General features: G+C 33.5%; 2 protein-coding genes across 2 annotated transcripts in view; one reads left to right on the plus strand and one right to left on the minus strand.

Annotated features, from left to right (window-relative positions):
- LOC132797175 (limbic system-associated membrane protein) overlaps positions 1–24,817 on the minus strand; it is a 101,842-nt gene that overhangs the window by 9,688 nt on the left and 67,337 nt on the right. The window lies entirely within an intron of this gene.
- LOC132797189 (sorting nexin-21) overlaps positions 21,066–24,817 on the plus strand; it is a 79,807-nt gene continuing 76,055 nt past the window's right edge. Inside the window, exon 1 of the mRNA XM_060808761.1 lies at positions 21,066–21,071. Coding sequence (XP_060664744.1) covers position 21,071 — 1 coding nt within the window. The 5' untranslated portion in view covers positions 21,066–21,070. The remainder of the gene's footprint in view (positions 21,072–24,817) is intronic.

Below are 24,817 nucleotides of genomic sequence, written 5' to 3' on the forward strand. Positions count from 1 at the left end.
TTTAATATACTACAACAATTGCTTACATATGATATATTTAATATACAATCACATTAGCTCACTTACAGTATATTTAATATACTGTAACATTTGATAACATACAGTATATGTTCTTTAATATACTATAACATTTGCTTATATATCGTATATTTAATAAGCAATAACGTTTGCTTAACTTTTCGCTGTTATTAGCCCAACTAATTGTCCATTTGCAGAGTTTTTACCAGCCCAATTATATACAACTACAGCCATTTGCATGTTGGTTGTGTAAGTAAGCAATTCTGTATTTGCTTGACACCACCTGCAACTGCATCTGCAACAACATCAGCGACTGCCACTGCAACAGACGCATCGCATCGCGATGTGGTCGCCGTTGACTGTTTGTCTTGTGGTGCTGCAGTAGCAATTGTTGTTGTTGCAGTTGCTGTTGCTGTCGTGTTGACTGCTGTCTGTTGTTCTTGGCTGTCAGCGTTTTTGTTATCTGCAATGGCAACGTCAACTGCAAAAAATACTCGAAGCACTCGACATAAAATTTCATGCGCAAACCAAAGTCGTAATGCTGGCCACCTTAATGACGGACAGACAGACAGACGGACGGACGGACTGACGGACAGACGAGCTGACAGACATTACAACTACAGCGGGAACAAACATATTATCATGTAGAAATAAACGAAAAAAAAGGACTGTTGAAATTAAGTATAACCTGCACACAAATTCAATGAGGCAACTGTTGTGATTACGTTTCGAATTCAACTGTTGAGCAAGGAAGTGGAAGCAAGGAGTACTATGACATAATTTCAATAATGAAAACATATACCAAATTATTCAAGAATAATTCTTTTTCATTACTAGATAAGTAATAAGAAATTTCAAGTATTCAATTGAAGATTTTCTTAAAGTCATTGAATTGGAATTGAAGATGTTGTAAAAAGGTCACTTAGGTAACACAATTAAATAAAAACAACTCGTGTGTTTGCTTGAAGTTATTAAATCTTCATTTTAATTTTTCACGAGTTTAAAACAAGATGTCCTTTCTAAATCGATAAAACAAAAGAGAATGAAAGAGAGAGTTGAAAGGAAAGAGCAAAACAATTTTAGTGTGACCAGCTTGCGTTTGGTTAATTATCTTTTGCTCCTAGAAATATGGATTTGGTATTATTCCGTAGAAGACTATAAATTGTAAAAGTAAAAGTTTCAAAGTAGAAAATGAGTATGGAAAAAAAATGCATGGCTTATAATAAATTTGGAAATTAGACTTAAAATAATCTTAGCTATATTTTGAATTGTATCTATGATCGCCACACAATATTTCATTCAAAAATATAAAAAAAAATGATATATGCATTCTGAGAATATCTTTATATTATAAGTGTAATAAAAACATATTCTGAATAACCATTAATTTAATATCGAAGAACGCCCCATCAAACCCTTTTGTAAGTTCTCTAGCATGGAAATAGTTTCTCAATCAAAAACCACCTTTTCTACCCATATACCCCTTTGCTACATTCTCCTTTTTACAGGGTATTTTGAATAAAGAAATTGCATTGCCAACGCGCGAAAAACAAACGGTTAACGTTAACGCGTTAACAGAAAATGGCAACTGGCAACGACACTGACACATGCACACAAACACAGACACAGCCAGAAGCACACACACACACACACACAATGAAGAAGAAGCAGAGCGAAATTATCCAACACGCGTTTCGCATTGCTCAGTGGCCTCTATAAATGCATTATGTTATGCACTCATTCGCGGTGGAGTCGGAGTCGGAGTCTGAGTATGTGAATGTGCATGTGAATGCGAATGAGTGCAAAAAAATGCACACAGTTATGTGCGAGTGCGAGTGCAAGTGGGCGTGGCAGGTGGCAAACAGCAGAAGACAGCTGCAACGAATCGGAATGGCAAGAGGCGCCAGAGACGCCAACGAAAAAAATATAATATTAAAAAATGCAAAAGTATTCGCTTGAAACTAAAGTCAAAATACTCTACAAAATAGATTTAATTATTTGCATAAATTAATAAATAAGCGAATAACAGAGAGACAAGTGCTCAAAAGTACCTGATTTAAATATAGTATTAACTACACCATTTCCAAAGAGTCAGTAATTAAAGTAAAATTAAATAAGAATGTTTAGATATAAATAATTTCTTTTATAGTGGACTGAATAACGATTATAAAAAAAAATGAGAAAGGAGTAAGAACCAACATCCAACAATAGCAAACATAATTCAGTATTTTTTGTATGATGTGGTATATTATTATACTAAAAAAGTCTAACAAAAGAGTTTGGATGAAATAAGAAACGAGTCGAAAGCAAACTCTACATAATTACTATATTTGTAGAATATATGTTTATACTAAACAATTCCAACAACAGTTTATAATAGATTTTAAACTTTGAAAATATATTAGCAAGAAAAAAAAAAATAAATAAAAAGAAAATATCCGCAAGACTTAACATACTTACATCAAAATTTGATACAAATGTAATGTTTTTATTATTAGAAATTGGTATATCTTTTTCCTATGAATAACAACCAATTTTACTCTGCTAAAATTTATAGTTATTGTCTACTAGAAAAATGTCTAATCTTAACCAATATAAACTTGAAAAATCCTTTTCTTCTACTCTGCTTTCATTACATGAACTTAGAGCATTCGAAATTCGCGTTTGGGAGCTCAAAAGCCGCATAACCGAGTTGACATGAATTGTTGCATGTGTGGGTTAGTATGTGTGTGTGTATGTGTGTGTGTGTGCGGTTGTCTGCCGGGCATTCCTGTCAGTGTATGTATGTGTGTGTGTGTGTGTGTGTGATTGTATCTGTGTGTGCACATGCGAGGTGTTGACCCGTAAATTTCATTTAATGCCATATATTATTATATTTGACTGCGAGAGAATTTGCCATTAAATATTGCTGAGCACACACACACATACACATTACTATGTGCTCTGTGTGTGTTTGTGCATTCCTTTAAGTCAATTCAGTTATCGGCATTAATTACAAATTATAATTTAAAAGAATGCCTGGCAAATTGAAAATTCATTTGAATCGCATTCAAAGGAAACGCTCCCCGAAATGATGAATGCCCCAAGGGAATATTAAAGATTTACCACAGCGAATAAATTCGAAAATATCGCAAAATATGACAAAATAAAGTATGGAAAAACCATACGATGAATGTGAATTCCCTCAAGCAATCGAATCGCATCAAAACTATGGCAAAGAATAACAAATTAATGAATTGGAAATTCAATTTTTAATATTAAGCATTTGCGCATATATTCGATGAACTTTTCATAAATTACACTCTGTGTGTCAGCTGTAATGAGTCTCGCAAACTTTTCGCTTTCCATTAGCCCAACAGCGCAAACTTTTTAATTATTTGCCAATGCTTTATATAGGCTTCTTGCAAAAAAAAAGAAGAGAAAAAACAAAAAAAAAGTTGAAAAGCAGCATTGAACACTTATCGACTAAAAGATGTGCTGTAAATACAATTTGATTTCATTTTAAAGATAAATTCATAATTCAAAAATAAAAGTAGAAACAAAAAGTATGGAAAATATTTTTACTTCCCTAATATTGAATTTAAATAAAATCGAAATTTATTTAGATGAGTTTGTATAGAAATTTTCATTATTATTTCTTACTATTAATAGTAATAAATATTTCTATATAAACTAACCTACATAAATCGTGAATCTGATTGAATAAATCTTGAATTTATATAAATTTATTTTTAAGGAAGTAAAAGTCTTTTCTATACTTTTTGTTTCTACTTTTATTTTTGACTTATTACTATTAATAGGAAGAAATAATAATGAACAATTCTATATAAACTCATCTACATAAATCTTGAATCTACTATATTTGTAAAAGTCAAGTCATAAAATCGCAAGTGTAGAATTGTAGAAAATGAAAAGATTCATATTATTGCTGAAAAATATCAGCACTATAATGAATATTTTTCACTTAATTGTTTCAACAGGAAATTGAAGTTTATAATTATTATTTGCAAAATCCAAAATTATTATGCGATAAGACAAAAATTTATTTTCAGTTATGATTAATATGTTTAAAATCTTTTTTTAAAAAAGCATTCTTCTATCAATTCGTAATTTAATACAAAACTTATTCCGCTTGCTGTTTACAGGATATTCTGCTTCATAATATATATATTTTTGTAATAACTCAGCTAATGTAATACAAAATTATTCTGCTTGATGTTTACAGGGTATTAGACATTTGCGACAGTTTTGTTTAATATCCTATTTTTTTTTGTTTTTAATTTTTTTGATTGCTGCACAAAATAAAAGTTGCTGGCAGCAGTTGCTGTTGCCTTTAGCTCATGTTGTAGTTGTTGTTGTTGTTGCTCTTGTTGCATGCATGCCTTCAACTTTAACTAAAAAAGTTGCCGCTTTTCGCAAACTGTAATCGAGACACAGTCGAGGGGAGAGAGAGAGAGTAAAGGGTGTTATAATAATGTCAGCATAAACGCATATGAAGCACGCACTTAACCTTAATTCAAGTCGAGGCGCCACAAAGACACGCACTCTCCTCAGCATCATCTGTACGTGTATGTGTGTGTGTGTGTGTGTGAGTGTGCCACAAAAGGCGGAGGCAAATAGAAATGCTTGAGAGTCGAGCATGCAAATAATTGCAGCATTTGTAGTATGAGCTTAACCCATTTTCTGTTGCAGTTTTTCCCCATTTTATTCCGTTTGCAAATCGCTGCGTCTCCTTCAACTTCCTCTCTCTCTCTCTGTTATTGCTTCTCATAAGCCAAGCAATGGAATTTAATTCGAAATTCTCACACAAAGCGGAGGCAGCTTCCCTTGATGCTGCTCTCAGGAGCACGTAATGCCAAAACATACATAAATCATCGCCGCGTCTCCGCATAAGAATATATTTCCGCTATAAAATGGACGTTTCCGCATTTTCGGCTGCCAGGCAACGTTTCTCCCTCTCTCTCTCTGTCTCTCTCTCTCTCTCTCTTTGGTCCGGCGTCTGCATTCACAACAGGAAGTCAGCTACAGTTTTGGGGCTTGTGCTTTTGCTTTGTGGCTAACGGAAATGCAGGTACTAAAACTCCTGCCAGGTGAGTCCAGCACACATCTCTCTTCTCTCTCCTCTCTTTCACTCTTCTTTCTATCTCTTTCTTAGCAAGTTCGTGATGCCTTTTTAATAGTTTTGCAGCTGACACACTCGGGACTCGGACTTCGACTTCGACTGGCTAACAAATTTGCTTGGTTTGTGCCTTGCACTTGAAGTTTTCTGTTTTACTATGGCAATTAATTTTTTGCGCTCTGCAAGTTCATAAATCTGGCATTCCATACAGAGAAGGAGAAAGAGAGGAAGGAGAGGGGAGGGGAGAATTACCGGAAAATACATTTATGCGTTTTTAAATGCTCGCCAGAGGAAGCAGAGCGCACATTAATTTTTGCCTTCCTTTGCGATAAGAACGCAACATGATGAAAACTCTGGACAGCTAGCCACGCCACGCCCACTTTTCTCCTTTTCTCCATTTCTCCGTTTTATTCGTACGACTTGTAAAACAGTTTCAGCTCATTCATCAACATTGTGCGCCTTTGACTTTTGGCAACAAAACTTTGACAAACTTTGCATTTATGCAGTGGGCGACTTGAGCGAACGGAGGGGGCGGCGGAGGGGCGTGGCTGCCACGCATAACTTTAAACAAAAGTTCGCTCCACTTAAGCATTCAAACAATTTATAGATACTGTCGTAAAAAAACACACTCACACTGATGCAGCAGCTTTTTGTGACAGTTTGCCACATTAAAACAATGCAAACAAAAAAAAGTGTGCTCGACTGTGAGATACTCGGTACCCATTTTCAAAGTGCACAACAATACGGTATTATTCTTAGAATATACCGCAAAAAATACTATAATATACCATAATCTATATTTACTGTACTGTACTTAAAATAGACTACTACATAAAATACTAAAACATACTGAAAACTATATTTGGTATATAGTAACATATTCAAATTATGCCATCGACTACTATTCTTAAATATCCCGAAAAAATACTAATATATAGCGAAGAATATATTCGGTATATTAATGTAGTACTACATACAAAATATATTATATACCTGTAATGAATTATACTTAAAATAATCCAATAACATACTAAAATATAACATATACTTATAAATTATACCATTTACCAGTTCAGTATTATTCTTAAAATTTACCTAACAAAAATATCAACAAATTCTAAAATATACCAAAGTTTATATTACTCTTATTTTAAAATATACTTATAATACCAACAAAATACTAAAATATACCGTATACTTTCAAGTTATACCATATATCAGTGCAGTATTATTCTTGAAATGTATATAAAATAAATATCAAAAAATACTGAAATATACCAAAGTTTAATTATAATATATTTAAAAATATATTTATATACTATACCAACAAAATACTAAAATATAAAAAATATATATACTATATTCAAAATATACCACTCCCTACAAACTATACCAAATTGTCAACCAAAGCCAACCAACACTTCTACCCTTCTTCTACTTTTTCTTCCTTGGGTAGCGAGTATAAAAAACTGCAGGTGCTTCAAGCGCAGGCGGACAGTTAATAATATTAACTAACAAACTTGCAGCTCAATTAGCTGGCGCAACAACTTTAAACTCTCGGCGGATGCTTTGGTTCGTTGTCATGAAAGCTTTCATGTTTAATTAAATACTTGTCATAATTGGCCAAGTTTCCGCTCTCAAAATGGAGCGACTTAAGCGACGTCTTGCCATTTTCTTTCTTGGCCCCACTGTGCAAGCTGATTTGTTAGGCAAATTTCGGAGGAGGGAGGAAAAACAAGTTGCAACATGACAGAGACATCGACTGAGACAGCGAGCGACATTAATCATGGCGCATCAAATTGCATAAATTGCGTATTAAGTGTCGGTGTTAATGGCGACTGCAATTATGTAAGCAGCAAACTTTCGGAAAGAAGATTCTATCTGTGGCAAACAACATTATCGTCTCGCTTCAAATTGTAATTGAATCCGCGTTGCGTATACAACACGTGCAACGAGCGAACAACGAACAACAGCAACTTGACGGCGACACAAAGTATAAAAATCAAATTCTCTTTTCGCCCATATAAAACATAAAAGTTGCTGTACGGCAATTTTTAGTTAAAAACTTTGTCGCATATTCAACTTGCCGCACGACGTTGCTAAAAATTAAAATCCAGCAACTGCAACTGCAACAACAACTTGACACGACTCTGCACTGCTCTGATACCCTGTCACTGGGAAACTATGTCAAGAGGGTGGCTTGTCCCTCTTTAAATTTAATCGAAACTCATTTCAACTTGATGTCCTTTGATGATTGCAAGTGCTCCAAATACACGCATTCGCTTGCTGTCTCGCTATTTGAAGTTTGCTATATGTATGCTGTGAATATACCCTGGAATTTTATATCTTTTTCTTACTTATACTCAGAATATACCTTGTACTTATGATTTATTTTCTTTTAGTAAATTTATAGTTCCTTTATTAGCATTTCATTTAATTACTAAATTTTACAGGGTATCTTTTGAGTCTTATATCCATAATTTGGAACAGTCTTAGTTGTGCTTTTTTTGTGTTATTATTATGGTGCAGCTTCTGTCTTTTGCTAACAACTTTGCTGCTTGCACTTTGTCGTAAAAATAAAGTTTTACACACACGCGCAACTTGTTTTCTTTTCTATTGTATTTGTAACTTTTTATGTGTGTGTGTGTGTCCATGCGTGTGTATTTGAGCTTGTACATGCGTGTGCGTGTGTATGTGTATGTGATGTTTGCCACATAACAGCAATGGTTGCAACAATAACCAAACAACCAGGAATTTACTTGCCAAGTTGTTGACTAGCAAATACCTCGCAAAGAGCTGAGAGGAATTGAGGAAGATGAGAATTTTTATTGAAAGAAAGAAGAGGAAACGAGATGACAAAAAACACCTAAAATTTATCGCAAAAATACCAAAATATAACGAGGGTTATATTTCGTATATTCAAAATAAATCTCATACTACAAAATATACCAGATTGTGTTAATTATGTCCATGTCAGAAATAATAGTTGAAGTATGATTTTGAAATCAAACTTACTTCATGGTCATTTAACATACTATATTCATTTTTCAGCATATTTTTCATTTGTGGTGCGTAAGTTAAGTATTTTAATGTTACAAAAAATCATTTAATTATTTTTGTTAAGAAGAATCATTGTTCCGAAGAATCATTTAATTATTTCTCTCATTCTTACTACGTAAAATATATGTATTCACAAAATTACAATAATAGATGCTTAAATTAAACTTCAGAAAAGTAACAAAAACTTCACCCTATTTTTAAGACGTAGCATTAAATGAATCTTTTATTTTTTCTATACTTTACATAAAGAACTAAATGTCACGCCAAATGCTGGTACATCAAACAAATTCTATTTTTTCTATACTCTCTTTAAAATAAAGTTTAAACCTTCATTTGATACAAATTGATTCACGTACTTCCTTTTTCTATGCTTTATAAAACGCTGTTGTTCATATAGGTGATAAATTATGAAAAAACAAAAATAGAACGTATACAAATTAGCTTTGTTTTTATCAAAACTATTTAAAATTTCAGCTGTTCAAAACTTCTACAGCTGTGTCTGTTGTAAAGACTCTTTGCTAATAAGCAACCCTTTTCAAATTTAAAGTACGTGGTATGCGAATGACGCTGCTTTTGTGGCGCTGCGTTTAGTGTCTTCATTTTTAGTGCCGTCATAAGAGGAACTTCAGTTTGCAGCCCGCACACACACACACACGCACACACACATAAGCACACACTTACCAACGAAATGTGTATCTACTTCTAGGACTGCGTTGCAATTGCCAAGTTAATGGAGAGCACAAAGACCTGGTCAACACGGTTCATATTCGGTCAGTTAACTGAGGTCTGAGTCCGCAGATATTTTGAGTAAGCTGAGTGGCTGCTTGTTGCACGTTGCTGTTGCAAGTTAATGCAACTTGATGCACTTCAAAGTGGCGCCGATTAGTGAGGAGAAGTGAGGAGCTGTGAGGCAAGTGAGCCGTGCACTTAGTTTAATATTTCATTAGCCTGCTTTGAGCCACGTTTAATCCAGTCAGCAACAGCAGCAACAACAAACTCAGCTATAAATTCAGCCCTGCCACGTAAATTGTTTTTCAAGTTAGCTAAGAATTGTTGTGGGTGCAGCTGCACAGAAGATAGCAAAAGGTGGCAAGCAACTCTTCTCCTTCTTGCCTTCAGCTCACAATTTATACGTGGGTGGAACTCTGGGACTGACGTTGGAAGTACAATTAATGTGCTTTTAATTAAACTTAAGTGCGCATTCGTAATTGCAAAATTACTACTAAGTACGAGTATTTGGAGACGCCTCAGAATGCATTTTACCTGCTTAAATAGTTTTCGTTCAAGTTGCAACTTTGGGAGCTAAGCTGCCACTTCGAGTGCTTTTTAGTTTAATGAAATTGCAGCTTAAGCTGTTGCAGCTTCTAGATTAATTTATGCCACAAGCTCTTAGACAACTCGAAGCTTTTAACCGTATTCCCTCGCTCCTTCCCCTTTCATTATGAATGGCCAGAGCTAAAGCCAAACATAAAGTGTGTAACAAATTGAATTTTTCACACACACACACCTCGCTTAACCACACTCACTTAACAAGTTTTTGTGCGCTCTCTCTCTCTCTCTCTCTGTCTTCCTCTCTCGTTGTTATATTGAAAAATGCGACAATATTTTGTACTACTAAAATCGTTAGCCATGTTGCCACATGCTGTTGCATGCACCTGCAGAGCGAGCCAGCTTGACATGTTAAGCTGCCACCTGCCTCCCTGCTTCCCGACTACCTAAAGCTCTGCACTTGCTGCGAAATATTGTGGCGAATTTTATGCCACCAACCAAAAATCATGTGCAATACATTTGCCGAAAAGTGCACTTAAATAACTGATTAATCTGCTCCGCTCCAACAAAAGTCTGCCAAAACATTCTTGTGGCTGCGAACGCCACATAAAAAACTTTGAGTTGACTTCACTTTTTAAGCTGCCAAATTAAATGTAAATATTATTTTCACTCAAAGCAAGCGGCACGTAGAAAAGTGTTGAGTTCTCTTTTTGAAATATAAACAGCTTAAAAATCATATAGAAGCTTTATTTATGAAACTTTCACTGAAAACTTAATTAAGTGTGCAATATTTTCTAGAGCAAGTGAAGACAAAATTTATAATTAGAGACTGAACAAAAATGCATCAGTTTAAACACTAAATTATGAATGCATTTTAAATTCAGGTTATTTTGACAAAATAATTCATGTTTTTTGGGACTCTTGTTATCAGAAAAACAAGTCAGAAAGCTAGATACGCGTGACCCATTTTAATTAAAACTACATTTTACAAATGTATTGAAAAAATACCACAAAATACTAAAGTATACCGAGAGATATATTTCGTATATCAATATTCGACCACATTCAACATAGAGTACGCAACATCCCATAGAGGGTAAAATATACCCAGAGTATAAGTTGCTTGAAGAAAATGTTTAAAACAACAACTTATATTATATTTTTATAATATTTTGAATATTCAATTTGAAGTATTATTAAATAACCAAGGTTTTTGCATATTAACTTTTTTTCAATAATCATTAAAATAAAAAATATTAAACAAATTTGTGTGGAAAACTGAGTGCGTCTAACCCAAGACCAGAGAGTATAAATTATACCGGAGAGTACGAAATATATCATAGAGTAGAAGCTTTACCAAAGAGTACATGAATACTAGAGATACCCAAATTAGACAAATTATGCAGACGTTGTGCATTTATTTTATTTCTTTTAAATACAATTTTAGTAGACGCTCATGACATTGTGATTTTGATACTTTTATTGTCAGAATAAAACTGTGCAAGATATGAATATTATGAATATCACAATTAGCATAACAAATGTGAGCGTATTTAGCTTTAAATATGCTTCACTTTGTCTGTACACTCTGTGTATTTTTTTTTATATTTTTCTTTTAGTTTTCGTTCATTTTATGTATGTATTTCAACCTAAAGCGATGTTGTGTTTTTTATTTGGAAACGGATATTGTCAATCAAATATTTTGAGTATAATATTTTGTTGTACTCTTTGTACTTTTGTTGGCGAAAAAAACTTATTGAAAATAAAAATTGCAACTCTTGCATTATTTATGTTAATTCAGAGATGAAGAGCGCTTTCACATTGTGAACTTGGCTTATTTGCTGGCAGCTAATGTCATTACGTTATGTTGTGAATTAGCTTGCCACTCGCGTACCTTTTTTTTGCTCATGTGGTTCATTAGAGCAGGCAGCTGAATTGTGGCAACAACAACAATAATAGTATAACAACAAAAAAAGAAAGAGAGAGAGAGAGAAGGAGAGAGAGAGCTGTATCCTTTGACGGCTTTGGGTTTCATTTGCGTGCTTGCAGCCAAAGTGCTTTAGCAGATTTGCGTTATAAATCAGGCCACGTTGGGACTCGGCATAGGTGAAGCTGATAGCAGACAGAAAAGAGCGAGAGAGCGGGGAGAAAGCGAGGGGAGGAAGGCGGAAAAAGGCGTTAGAGGATATTCGCTTAAGCTGCAGCTAATTACCGCCAGCTCAGCGAAAGATCCGCCATAATGAGTGCGACTATTAGCCGTTGAGTTGAGTGCGCTTTTCTCCACCTCAAAAACTGAATATAGAAAATAATCATAAAAATAATTTAATTGCCGCACGCTCACAAACTGCATATGTGTCAAGTTTTTGAATGATGATGAGCTGATGAGATTGTCGACAAAACAAAAAAATAGTTAAAATAAAATGATATGAAATTGCATTGCCTTTGAGCCATGAGCGAAGCGATGAGTAAATAATTAATTAATTTAATTGAAATAAATAGTTGACTACTGGGCAAATATTTGTGTTGCGTTTTTCAATTAATTCCATGCATTTATGAACTTTTTTAAAACATATTAATAACACGCAGCAAACACACAAACACACACACATCATATTGACTTTGTTTGTTTTTATCGAAATGCGTAATTATTAAAGCCGATTTTAATTGCAACTTCAATACGATAAAAATGCAAATTTCCGATTCGAATTTAAGCTCTAGCGATTTTCATGTTAATATGTGAATAATCCAAGAAATTACAGCACTTCTTTCGATTAACAATATTCATTTCAGCATCACTTTTTATAGTCATTAAACTATTCACATTATCGTTAACCAAAATTGGCTATAGAAATTAAGTGCGGTTAATAAACGTTTAATGAGACAAAAATGTAATTTTCAATTTGCAATTAAAGTCTAACATTTTTGACATTTTAAATGTTGTTGCTCCAATAAATTTAATTGTTTTTGGGGATTAAATTCGGAATAAATATTTACTCAAAAAGTATCGCTTCAACTATGGCAATTGTCGCTGTTTAATTATAGCGATTGAATTAAAATACAATTAACAAAATTGTTGCTAATATGAATTGTGATTTCCAGTAGCTGATCACCATAAAAAATTTGCAACAATTTATGAATAAATACTTAAGCAAATACTATCATTAATATTATCTAAATCAGCGCTATCTAATTTTGGCAGTAGAATTTAAATATTATAAACAGTCAATAGCTGTTATTAAATGTCATTTAGAACTGGCAATTTCGCTGTAAAATTTATTTGCATATAACAAATTTTTAAACAATTAAACTTAGTTCACTTGTCGCTATCTAATGCTAGCTTTAGAATTTAAATACTTTGTTAATAGTATATAAATTCTGAGTTGAAAGTTAGTTAATGGCAGTAAATATTTTGTAAGCTTGTGCTTTTTGGAATATTTTGTAAGCTTTTGCTTTTTGGAATATTCTCAGCTTAAACACAAATATTGAAGGCCAAAAATATCAATAAATCTAATCACATTAAAGCTATCTAACATAAGCTTTTAAGTGCAAATAATTGCTGCTATAAAATTAAACTTTCTGTCGTGTTTTTAACAACTTGTTTTTCAACTGCAACTGCATTTTAAAATTGTCACCAACGCGATTAGAAAGCACTTGTTCAACTCGTTTCTATGCAGTTAGAAGGCGAGTTTTATTCAGCTCTTTGGAGTGCATCAAAAATGCACAATTCCCATAGAACATTATGAGTTGTTGAATGGAATATGCAAATGCAAATGCTTATGCTGTTAAATTAAATGCAATTCGCTTGTCACTCATTTAAATTGAGGAAAACAAATTGTACATACAAATTCAGATCTCATCAAGCTGGCGGCACGACCTTTTTCGTGTTCCTTCCTGGATATTTTTTTCTGTGTGTTCTCTGGAATGGGAATGAGGATGAAGTCAACGCCATATGTCTTGCTGCTGCTGCTGTTGCTGTTGGTGGCAACAGGAGGGCAGTGGGACTTAAGTAATTCATTACTTTAGTCATGCATTGTCATGGATGTTGGCCACGCTTTTTCACGATACTCGTGTCTCGACTCGACTCGTATTTGCATTGCTGCCTGGCGTTGAATTTTTATGGTTGCATGCCACCAACGACGACGACGACGAGTCATGTATGCAGTAACATCGTCTATGACTGCATGTCAAGCTCAACGGCGAAGCTGTTGCAATTTGTATGCAAAATTGTTTTACAAATTGAGCAAGAAAGATGGCGTAAGCAGAAAGCACATACACACACTCACACACACTCACACTCGCACACAGACAAACACAACACTCGAGCAACTCTGGTTGAAGTGAGGCAAACAAGCGGCACGTCGCTTGGATCCATCCTCAGCTCCTGCTGATTCTTCTCCTTCTTCTTCTACTCCTGCTTCCACAGTCACGTTGACTATCAAGAATTCTCATAGACACACATGCACTACTCTTTTTGTATAAATACCCTGGAGTAAGGTGTGCAGAAAAGTGTGTGGTTCTAACCTGGTTAACAGCAAAACAACATCTATATTTTCATTAGATAAGAAAAGCTGTCGATGATTAAACAAACATCAATGAAGAAGGAACTTCAGATAATCTTTTTAAACAAAATAAAAACTACATCAATATTACTATTGATACTAAAAAAGAATAAACTATCAATTTCACAGCAATAAGAATTTGAACTCTTAGAGTAGTGAGCTAGATAAAACAGATTTAACATCAATTTAAACTCTAAATTTTATATGTTGCTGTCCAAAGTTTGATACTAAAAAGACTAATGAGAAGTAAGCAAAGGATACACTTCAAAGCAATAGTTTTAATGATTATTAATAAGGAATGAATGTATATATTATAAGAATATCTATTCCAACTCCCTTAATTATAGGTAATTATAAAAAGTGTTGCAATAAGAATTTAAACTCTTAAAGTAACATAGTTAGTTAACAGATTTAACATCAATTCAAACTCTAAACTTGATATGTTGTTATACAAAGTTTGATATTGATAAGGCTATTGAAGAGTAAGCAAAAGATTCACTTGAAACAACAGATTTAGTGATTGATAAATAAGTGAATATTAAAAATGATATAGGAATATGAAATCCAACTCTTTTTATTGTTGGTTATAAAAGAAAATGTGCTCAAAAAGTTTTGTTGATAGTTAAGTAAAAATTCATTTTAAAGCCACAGTTTTAATAATTGATAAAGAAGTGAATATTACAAATGATGAAGATGAAGATGAAGATGATGAAGATCAATTTCAACTGTTTTTTTTATTGGTTATTATACAAAATGTTGTACTCAAAAAGTGTTGGTGATAGTTAACTAAAAATTCACTTTAAAGCAACAGTCTTAATGATTGATAAATAAGTGAATGTACATATTATAAGAACATCAATTTCAACTCCTTTTATTATAGGTTATTATAGAAAATGTTGTACTCAAAAAGTTGTGTTTATAGTTAAGTAAAAATTCATTTTAAAGCAACAGTAATTCCTTTTAAGAATCTCTTCGACAATCTCAATAAACTAAACTAAATAAACTTTGGTACTTTTAAAGTAAAGTTTAAAAATAGATTTTCAATTCAAGCAGCTGCAAGTTGAACCCTTTAAATAAACTTTGCAACAAGTAACTGTTAGTCCATCAGTGTTGACTTGACACATTCCAACTTGTTTTCTTTTGCTTTTCTATAAATTTTTGAATTTTCAGCATTTTCCTCACACACACACACACACACACACATGACATACTTGTGCACAGACGTGTGTGCTTAAATGCTGTCATTGTCTGACATTCAGCCCAGAGAAAGAAGAACTATGAGCGAGTATCTGTTTTTTATTTAATTTATGTTGCTGTTGTTGTTGTTTGTGTTTTCCATGGCAGACTTTCACTTTGAATAAACAAATTTGAATGCATTTTGCAGCAAGCGAACAAAGTGTAATTTCAATTTTTACATGATTAATTGAGTTTATTTTTAATTTGTTGCAAACAAAAGGAAAACTGATTACGCTCCTCCCTCCTTTCCTTTCCATTATTTTTGTATTCAGCATTCATAATGAGCAAGTTTTTTGAATAAAAGAAGATTAATTGTGATTTAACCTCAGCCCCTGGAGGGGAGAGAAGAGATGGCAGATAAAACCGTGAGGCTTGCTTCTATTGTTTACTTCACTTCAATAGAGAGTATTTACTATGAGTTTTATTATAATTCACATTACAGCATCATTAAGCCCCTCGAGTGGATCAAGTTGCAAAGTTTTTCTTCTCCAAAAAGGGGAAGAGAAAAGTTTCTAAGCCGATGCACTGATCCACTTTTAAATGGTAACAGGTGTTGGCATCTCATAAAGTTTTGCGAAACTTTGACGAAGGTAAAAGCGAACGTAAATTTCAGCTTCGAGCTTAAAGCATGAGTGCGATAAATAAATAAATAAATTTTAATTAAATGCCTAAACTAACTACAACATATATATTTATTGCTGGCGATTTAAGTTTACACTTTACACAAGTTTTGAACATTTTATCAGCTGCAATTTGTGACGACTGAATTTGAATTTGAATTCGAATTTGTTCGCTCAAGTTTTGCAGGCTGAAGTCGCATGTGCTTCATTTGTTTGTTGGTCAGAGAGAGAGAGAGAGAGAGAGAGAGAGAGAGAGAGAGAGAGAGAGAGTGAGAGAGCGTCGACACTCGACGACAACTGTGCTGACTGCCGAAGGAGGAGGACTGAAGGATGCTCTATTGAGCGAACTTTTCGAAAAGTGGAATTGCATTTGCTCTGCTTGAAAAACTATTATAACTTTGGACGAACGCAACGCAACGCAACGCAACGCAAGAGTTTCAGTTCATCCAACTATGAAAGTACTTTATGTGCGCTAACAAAAATATTTCTTTTATTGAGTTTTAGGCCCCTCTTTCTTTCTGCCTCCTCTTGAATGGAGCACAAAAGTTTTTTGGCCACTCGAGTGGCTGCCACAATTGATACGATGATACGCCAGGCATTGTTAACAGTTAGGCACAAAAGACAGAGAGACTAAAACTGAGACTCCATCTGAAACTGAAATTGACACTGTGCAGCTTACAGATAAATGCTTTTATTTATTTTCGAATTATTTTCAAATTTAAATTGCATTTCCTCGATTTTATTGTTGTTGTTGTTTTGCAACCACAAATCTGCACTCTAATATTTATGCTTTGCAAATTTCCATTTATGCATTTATAAATACATTTTTTCGCTGGCATTTCCAAATGCAATTATGTCAATTACTTAGTTTATGACACAATACAAAACAATAAAATCTGATTTATTAACTACACAAATTAACGTAGCAAGCGGCAATATTTTAATGGCGAAACTGTCAAATGATGTGGCATAAATACGCGTCATAACACACACGCTTTTTTATGCTTTTTATGCAACGTTCCCTCAATTATTACTTTCAAATTTATGACCAAGCGAAACGGCACAAAAAACTGCTTCGACATAGTTTTTAAAACTCACAAAACAAACCACAAAATGTGGCATATGCCAGCTGCACATTACTGTTGCTTTTTGTAGCCACGCACACATACACACAAACACACGCAGTCACACACATTTTCCATTGAGAAAATAGGGGAATGCTAGAATATTAAAAAGGAATGTAACACTTGAAATTAATTATAGTTAAACTTGCAATAAAATTATAAGGGATTGAAATATAATTAATTTATTCCTATCATTTTGATCAAAACATATTACAAAATCGACTTCATAGTTACTCATTTCGTTGCCAACTTTACGTATACTTAATTTTTTTATGCGTATTACTTAAAAATGAAACATTTATTTAATGATATAAATTAACTAAAACTTTAATTGAACAATACTAATATTCTGATTGAGACAAACATTAATTTCATGTAGTTAATCATTTTTTGACAAACTGCACAAGTTTTTGCGTATACGTAATATTTGGAAAGAATTCTTTAAAAAAATAAACATTTTATATAACACACAAATGATTTTATATTTAAGTGGGAAAGCTTTAATATTCAGTTCGCTATAAATAACTATTCCACGTAATAACTAATATTCTTCCCATCTCAAGTGCTTACGTATACGTAATTTGTACACAAATTATTTTTAAAACATAAACTTTTCTTATAGAACGTAAACACATTGATATTTTAAAGGCTAAATGTTAATAACACAATTAAAATCATTTAATAATTTCATGAAGTTATTCTTGGTGAATCCCGCAAGTGTTTACGTATACGTAATTTTTGCAAATTAACAAAAAATAGAAATAAATTTAAATTTACATGTGTAAATGATAGTAAGCCAACCAAAATGAATAACAATTTCAATACTAATAATTATTTTGACCAACTACACACTACGTATACGTAATTTTTTTTAAATATTCTAAAAAGTACAAAAATGTAAAATAAAAAAAATTTATTTAAATTTACATGTGTAAATGTTAGTAAGCTAACCAAAATGAATAACAATTTCAATACTAACTAATAATTATTTTGACCAACTTCACAAGTGTTGACGTATACGTAATTTTTGTAAGCAAACTCATGTCTAGCACATTTGAAATTCGGCTTGCTTGCTGCATGTTATTTGTTATTGTTGTCGTTTCATTTGCGTTGTTATTGTTGCTGCTGCTGTTGTTGTTGCTTTGGCTGTTGCTGTAGTTGTTTGTTGTGCTAGTTTTGCGGTCTCGTTTTGTTATAAAACGCAGACAACAATCTATGCAAAAAAAAAGGGAGAGTTTTTTGTGGGTGGAGAGAGAGATGGAGAGGGAGAGAGAGTAAAAAGTGCATTACTATGCAATGGCAGCGACTGCAAAAGCAACAGCAATAACAGCAACAGCGAAGCAGCAGCGACAGCAACAGCGGCAAAGGCAGCCAAGTTTTAATTACGTAAAATATTTTTGCGTGCACGCGCGCTCTAATCAACTTAAAAGCCAGGGCCAAAACTGCAATTCGGCAACATGGCCAGAAGATTTTGCTGCAGCGGGCGACTCTTAAAAACGTGGCAGACAACTGCTGCCTAATAATTGCCGCATTCGCTCTCAGCAGCAGCTACAGCAGCAGCAAGAATAGAAGCAACAACAGCAACAACAGAAGCTGCGTCAGTTAGTCAACATGTCAGTTCGTCAGTCATTGTTGTTGTTGCTGTTCTTGTGTAATTACTTGGTGAGCGGCATACGCAAAATGGTTGAGCTGCTGACAGTTGCCAAAGCGACAAAAGTAGCAGCAGCAACACTAGCAACAACAACAACAGCAGCAGCAACATCAACAGCAGCAGCAACAACAATTACAGTGCTGCAGGCAGCGCTCTCTAAGTGCTTTCTGACATGCCAGACTATGTAGCCTTCAACTGTAGTGTATCTTCTGTGTGTGTGTGTGTGCGTGTGTGTGTAGGTGTGAACAACATTTATTAACATGTCGGTGCGTGTGTGTTTGTGGCCCTAGAAACAGTAAAAGCAATTTAGTTTACTGCTGCAGCAACCTAACGTAAACGTAAACGTTGCCCGCCGGCTTTTAGCTGAATCATGGCTAAACTTTGACTACGTACGTATGTGTATGTGTGTGTGTGTGACTGTGTGTGTGTGCGTGGGAGGCAAACAGTGCGTATGATTGATATCAGTCCAACTAAGTGCTAATAGCCCAATGACACTAGCTGAAGCTTAAAACACAGCTTAATGGTTGTGAAGCAATTTTGTGTTACAGACTTTGGCAAAGCATTTGCGATGCAAAAAGCATTTTTCCCGGCTTAAGAATAAATTGACTTTCACAAATGGCAACTGAAGCTTAAAACGCATTTCATCCTCGATATTCAACACTCTTTTATGTTATTCATTGAAATATGCTGTGCAAACCAGTTAACACTACTTAAAGATTAAAAATATATTCCGTTTTAAAGCAAATATAACAATAGTATATAGTTTAAACTCCTTCAACTTCGCGCTATTTTGATTACCTTTACATTTTAATAGTTTTAATGTAAAGTAAATAAGCATTACTGTTTTTTTTCTTCTAGCTAATAATGTAATATCCTCAATAACTTCATTTTTTAGGTTTTGTAATTGCAGTTCCTAAGCTAAGGATTAAGTTGATTTTTGTAGCTTGCAGCTTAAGTTTCAATACAATAAATTTCCGATAAATAATTTTGTTAATTTAACTAAAACCTGATTATAAAACTCTTATTAAAATGACTTAAAGATTAAAAAAGTATTCAATTCAAAACACACAAAATTAAAGTCACCAATTCAAAATGCTTTAACTTTCACGTATTTTCGATTGCCTTTGATATTCGTTTCATTCATTTTATCCTACAATATTTTATTCTGTTAAATAATTGTACTATTCATTAAAATCTGCTGTTAAGACTCTTGTTAAAACTACTCAGAGATAAAACAAATATTCAAAATAAATCGAATAAAGTTCAAGTCAAATTTTTTTTAACTTCACATTAATTATCGTTAGATTTAAAAAGTTTTAACGTAAGCTTTGCTGTTTTCCTCTTCTAGCAATTAAAGCAAATATCCAGCTAGAAAACTCTTTATGTTTAGTCTTCTAAAAGAATGATGATTGTTGCTAATATGACATTTTAAACTTATACTTATTTTGTTCTCGATATTTAATATTCTGTAATATACGGTTTAATGCCAGTCAAAACAACTCAAAGCTTAAGCACATCAAATTAAAGTCCATAACTTAAACTGCTTAAACTTTTTAGTAGCTTCGATTACTATTCGATTTTAATAGTTTAAACTTCAACAAGTAGAGTTTAGCTAAATAATCTTCTCACTTTAACAGCAGTTTACTGTTTTCTTCTTCTAGCAATTAAATCTCTATCAAGCAGGAATACTTGATGTTTATAGTGTTGTAAAAGCATGATTGCTCAATAAGACGCCAGCTAACTCAGTTCATGCAAATAAACTGACTTCGCAGTGCTGAAAACCGTAGAATAAAGACAGTTTTCTGGGTCAGCTTGAATTGCTTAAGACATTAAATCGAGCTGTACAAGTTTTTGAGTGCCAGCAATTAAAGTGTTTTCGTGTTGTTTCGCGGTATTTACTGCAGTTTGTTTAGTGTTTGGATTAATCGGCAGCTCGTCTGATTGCAGCATAAACATTCGAGGCAGTAAAATTAAATTTGAAATATACAAGACAAGTGAAGTGAAGTGAAGTGAAGTGAAGTCGAGTCAAGACTGAGGTACAACGCAAACTGGCCATTAACGATGAATGTGTGTGTGTAAGACTGTAGATACAAGCAATAGATAAGCACACACGTCTACATAAATCACAAGCCAACCTGAGTGGAGGAAACAACGATCACGTTGCGTTGTCTTTGTGCTGCAAATTTGGGAAGCGCATTTTGGGGGGAGGCCTAAACAATTGTTAATCAACTGCAAACATGACAGGCTGAAATTATGCAAGCGCACAACAACCAAACATTGGCTAAAAGGCTCTGCACATACATGTATATGAGAATTGTATTAAATATTTGCGAAACAAGCAGTTAATGAAAATGGCTGGCCAATAGCTTTGTGGCTGCCACAAACACATTTCGACCAGATGAGCAGCCAGAGTCAGAGTCAGAGCCAGCTGACCGACCAACTGACCAGGTCAAAGCAGTCCAATCAATTGACCTTTTTGCTGTTGTTCTGTTCTGTTCTGGCTGCTGCTGTGGCTGATGCGATTTCAATCAAAATCAATTGCCATAAATTGTGACACACATAAAACTGAATGCAATTATGTGCAAATTGCATTTTATTTGATTTTCCATTTCGTTTACTCTATTGCAGTTGCCAATGCAGATTGCGCTCTATGCAAATGACATCAACGCAACTAATTGAAATCAAAGATTCAATGTTCTATTTTTTCATTTTTGTTTTTTTTTGCTTTGCCAAGTTCAAGCCAAAAAAAATAGAAGGAAATCTCTTTCGCACAATTGCAAAAGCGTTGCAAAAACTTTGCCCAGCAATTTGAGTGTTTTAATCAATATGAAATTTGTAAAACAAACCCAAAGGATTTTGTTTAACAAAAGCCTTGTTCTCGGCTCCCTCCTTCCCCTCTCACTTTCTCTCTCTTTCTCTCCCTTTGTGCTTCTGGAATTTTCAAATTGAATTCTTGCACACTTGGGAAAACCAGACAGCAAATACTTCAAAGCAACAACATATATGATTGCCAAACAAAAAATCGAATAGGAAAAAACCTACATTTAATATATTTGAATATCCTGTACTAAGCAGGCAAAGGGTATTTTTTAATTAAGAAAAATTAGCATAAATGGTGAAAAGCTAAGCAACGCAAAAACCAACAGTCAAAAGTAAATCAATGTACCACAAAAAATACTACAAATATACCAAACTGTATTTTAGGTATATTGAAAATATACCAAAGTAATATACCACAAAAATACTGAAAATATACCAAACTTTATTTTAGGTATATTGATATAGTACTTTATTGAAAATATACCGCAAAAATACTGTGAATATACTTAATGATATTTTAGGTATATTGATACAGTACACTCAAAATATACCATTTTAAAATATACCAAATCAATATACCACAAAAATACTTCAAATATACAAAACTGTATTTAGGTGTATTGAAAATATACCAAAATAATATACCACAAAAATACTGTAAGTATACCGAATACTCTTTTAAGTATATTGATGAATCCAAAATATAGCATTTTAAAATATCCTAAATTAATATACCGCAAAAATACTTAAAATACTAAACTAATAAAGAAGAAGCTAATGATCAAAAACTCGAAATTCATAAAAATCGTTGAAGAACTTGGAAAAGTATTTAATAAAAAGCAAGTAAATTGTCTATATATTCAAATAAACTAATTGCTAGAAAAGAAAATGTATAAATATTTACCTATTAAATTCATAATCACTACTAAACAACTTGTTAATATTTACTAAAAGACTTATGAAACGAAATATAATATAAAATACAGGTATAAATATTTGCATTTTAAATATTAAATTGACTAGAAGATAGATCCAAATTCTAACTTTTAGCTATCATAAACTCTTTTAATACATACATTAAAAAACAAAAGAAAATGTTAATTAATTACATAAGTTCAACTCTAGTTTTCATAAATAAAAACGGAACAAACAAGTTGTCTATTTAGTTGGGAAAATATATTTCTCTCACATTCACTTTTTAAATGGTATTTCACCAACTAAAGCTCTCCACCAAAAAACTCTCCCTTGCCTGTTTGCTTTTAATAGTTTTAATTGAAAACGAGCAACGCTTTTGTGCTCTGTGTGCATTAACAAGCAGCTCGAATTATAGCAAAGCGGCATCTAAGCCGCAAATCGACCAAATACATAAATTTCTTCAAACTGATATCCATGTCCATTTGCAATTTGCAATTATCTGTGAGCCAACTAACTGACGAGTAAATACATTTTATCCGCCAGGCAGGCAGATATGTTAGAAAGGCAGGCATTATAATTTCGTTTTCAATTACCCAACAAAATAGGTTGAAAGAGTCGCGTGATGGGCATAATTATGCATTCGATGCGAATGTGAAATTTTCAATTGCGCTCAATTCACAATTAATATTTGCATACAACTCGACACGAGGTCCAATGCCATTTACTGCGTCCAATGCGGCACCTAATTGCCAAATATTTGTCTGTTTTACGAAATAATCAACGCGCAGGGCAACGCGCATTTTAAATACACTCAACTCCATATTATATCGAGCAGGGAACCAAAAGAGAAAGAGGGATGATGGAAAGGGGAGAGTGGAGGGCACTTTTGGGGCACCAACTGTGGCAACAACAAATGCATTTTATTATTGTAAATACTCGAATGCGGTGCGCCGCATTTGCTAATTGAAGTGTCTGGCTGTCGAACGTTGCGTATACGCAATGTTTACAGCAAAGGGAAGCTTGACTTATTCCCCTTCAACAACATTCACGTAAAGTGAAAACGGTTTACAGAGTATTGTAAAGTCGATGCAATGCAGTTTTAATTGATCCACTGCATATGTATTGCATTTTAAATATTAATGTTGCAGCATTGCATTTGCATTGTTGTCTGCTCTTCTGTTCGTCTATCGCAATTGCAATTGTGTGATATTACGCATACGCCAGGTTGCGCATGGCTTTTGTCATTCAATGACAGATTGTTTTGGCCAATTTGTAGCCGAAAAGGATTACCACCTTGCTGCTGATTTGCATGCACATTTGTTATGCTACGCTTCCCAACACAAAAGGCCACAAGCTCTAACAACAAACTCCGAGCTCCGAGCTCCGAACTTAAGGCTTCAATAGTCGCCAGCCCATCATGTTGCATCAGCTTCATCATCCATCTAGTCCAATTGAGTCAAGCCTAATTGGCATGCTCTGGCTGCCATTCTAACCGTTGCTGACAGCTCTTCTTCTGTTGCATAAATATGACTTTTAATGCCAGCTGCCTGCACATCGTTCTTCCATCTTGACTTTTGATTTTCTATTTCAATGCAACATTTTGTGTGTTTGTCATTGGGAGAAATGCGCAAACGCTTTAATTGCAAATTTTACAGATATATGCACACAGTTTAACAAGTGCAAATGTGAGGCATTAAACACCTTTAGATTGCTAGAACTTTAAATGGGAAATTCAGCAAATATTGATTACAATCCAGAGCTGTTTTTTTCACTTTAACTCTTTGTATTCACGAAAGATTTATGTGTGTTTGAGGTAAAACTTTTCTTGAAAATTAATTGGTAGCTTGTGCTATCAATTTGTTTTGCATTCATCAAGATATATAATAAGCAGAATCTGATGTTTTATCTTTAAAATGCGTACCATATATTCCATTTGCCACATTAAAAAAAAAAAATAGCAATTGATTCATACAAGATTTTATATTGAGAAAATATGAAAGACAAAAATGAGGCGTCTCTACATTTTCATTGCACTTATCTAAAGCGACTTTTTGAATTTACTAGAATCTAACAAACATTTATGAAGGACTGCGATAAGTAATTGATTAACTTTCCATGTAATCTATTCCAATAAAATATTCGAAAACTTAGAAATTTGAAAAAGATTTTGTGTGAAATGAGAATAAGAAAGTATCTACACATTGTTATTCGACTCACCGAGAATAAATAATTTTCTGATATTCTCCCAAACACTTTTCAAACAAATATTATAATCAAAATTAATTGCTGCCGTCTCTATAAACTGTGGCAGTTTATACATCTTATTCGCTCGATTTTCTCCCACATAAATCTAGCCTAATAAAAAAGTATTATTAAAACAAAAAAATGGTTGTTGATTTATGCAAGAGTTTATGTGTGTCATTTGA

This window comes from Drosophila nasuta, chromosome 2L, assembly GCF_023558535.2.
Source record: "Drosophila nasuta strain 15112-1781.00 chromosome 2L, ASM2355853v1, whole genome shotgun sequence".
Lineage (NCBI taxonomy): Eukaryota > Metazoa > Arthropoda > Insecta > Diptera > Drosophilidae > Drosophila > Drosophila nasuta.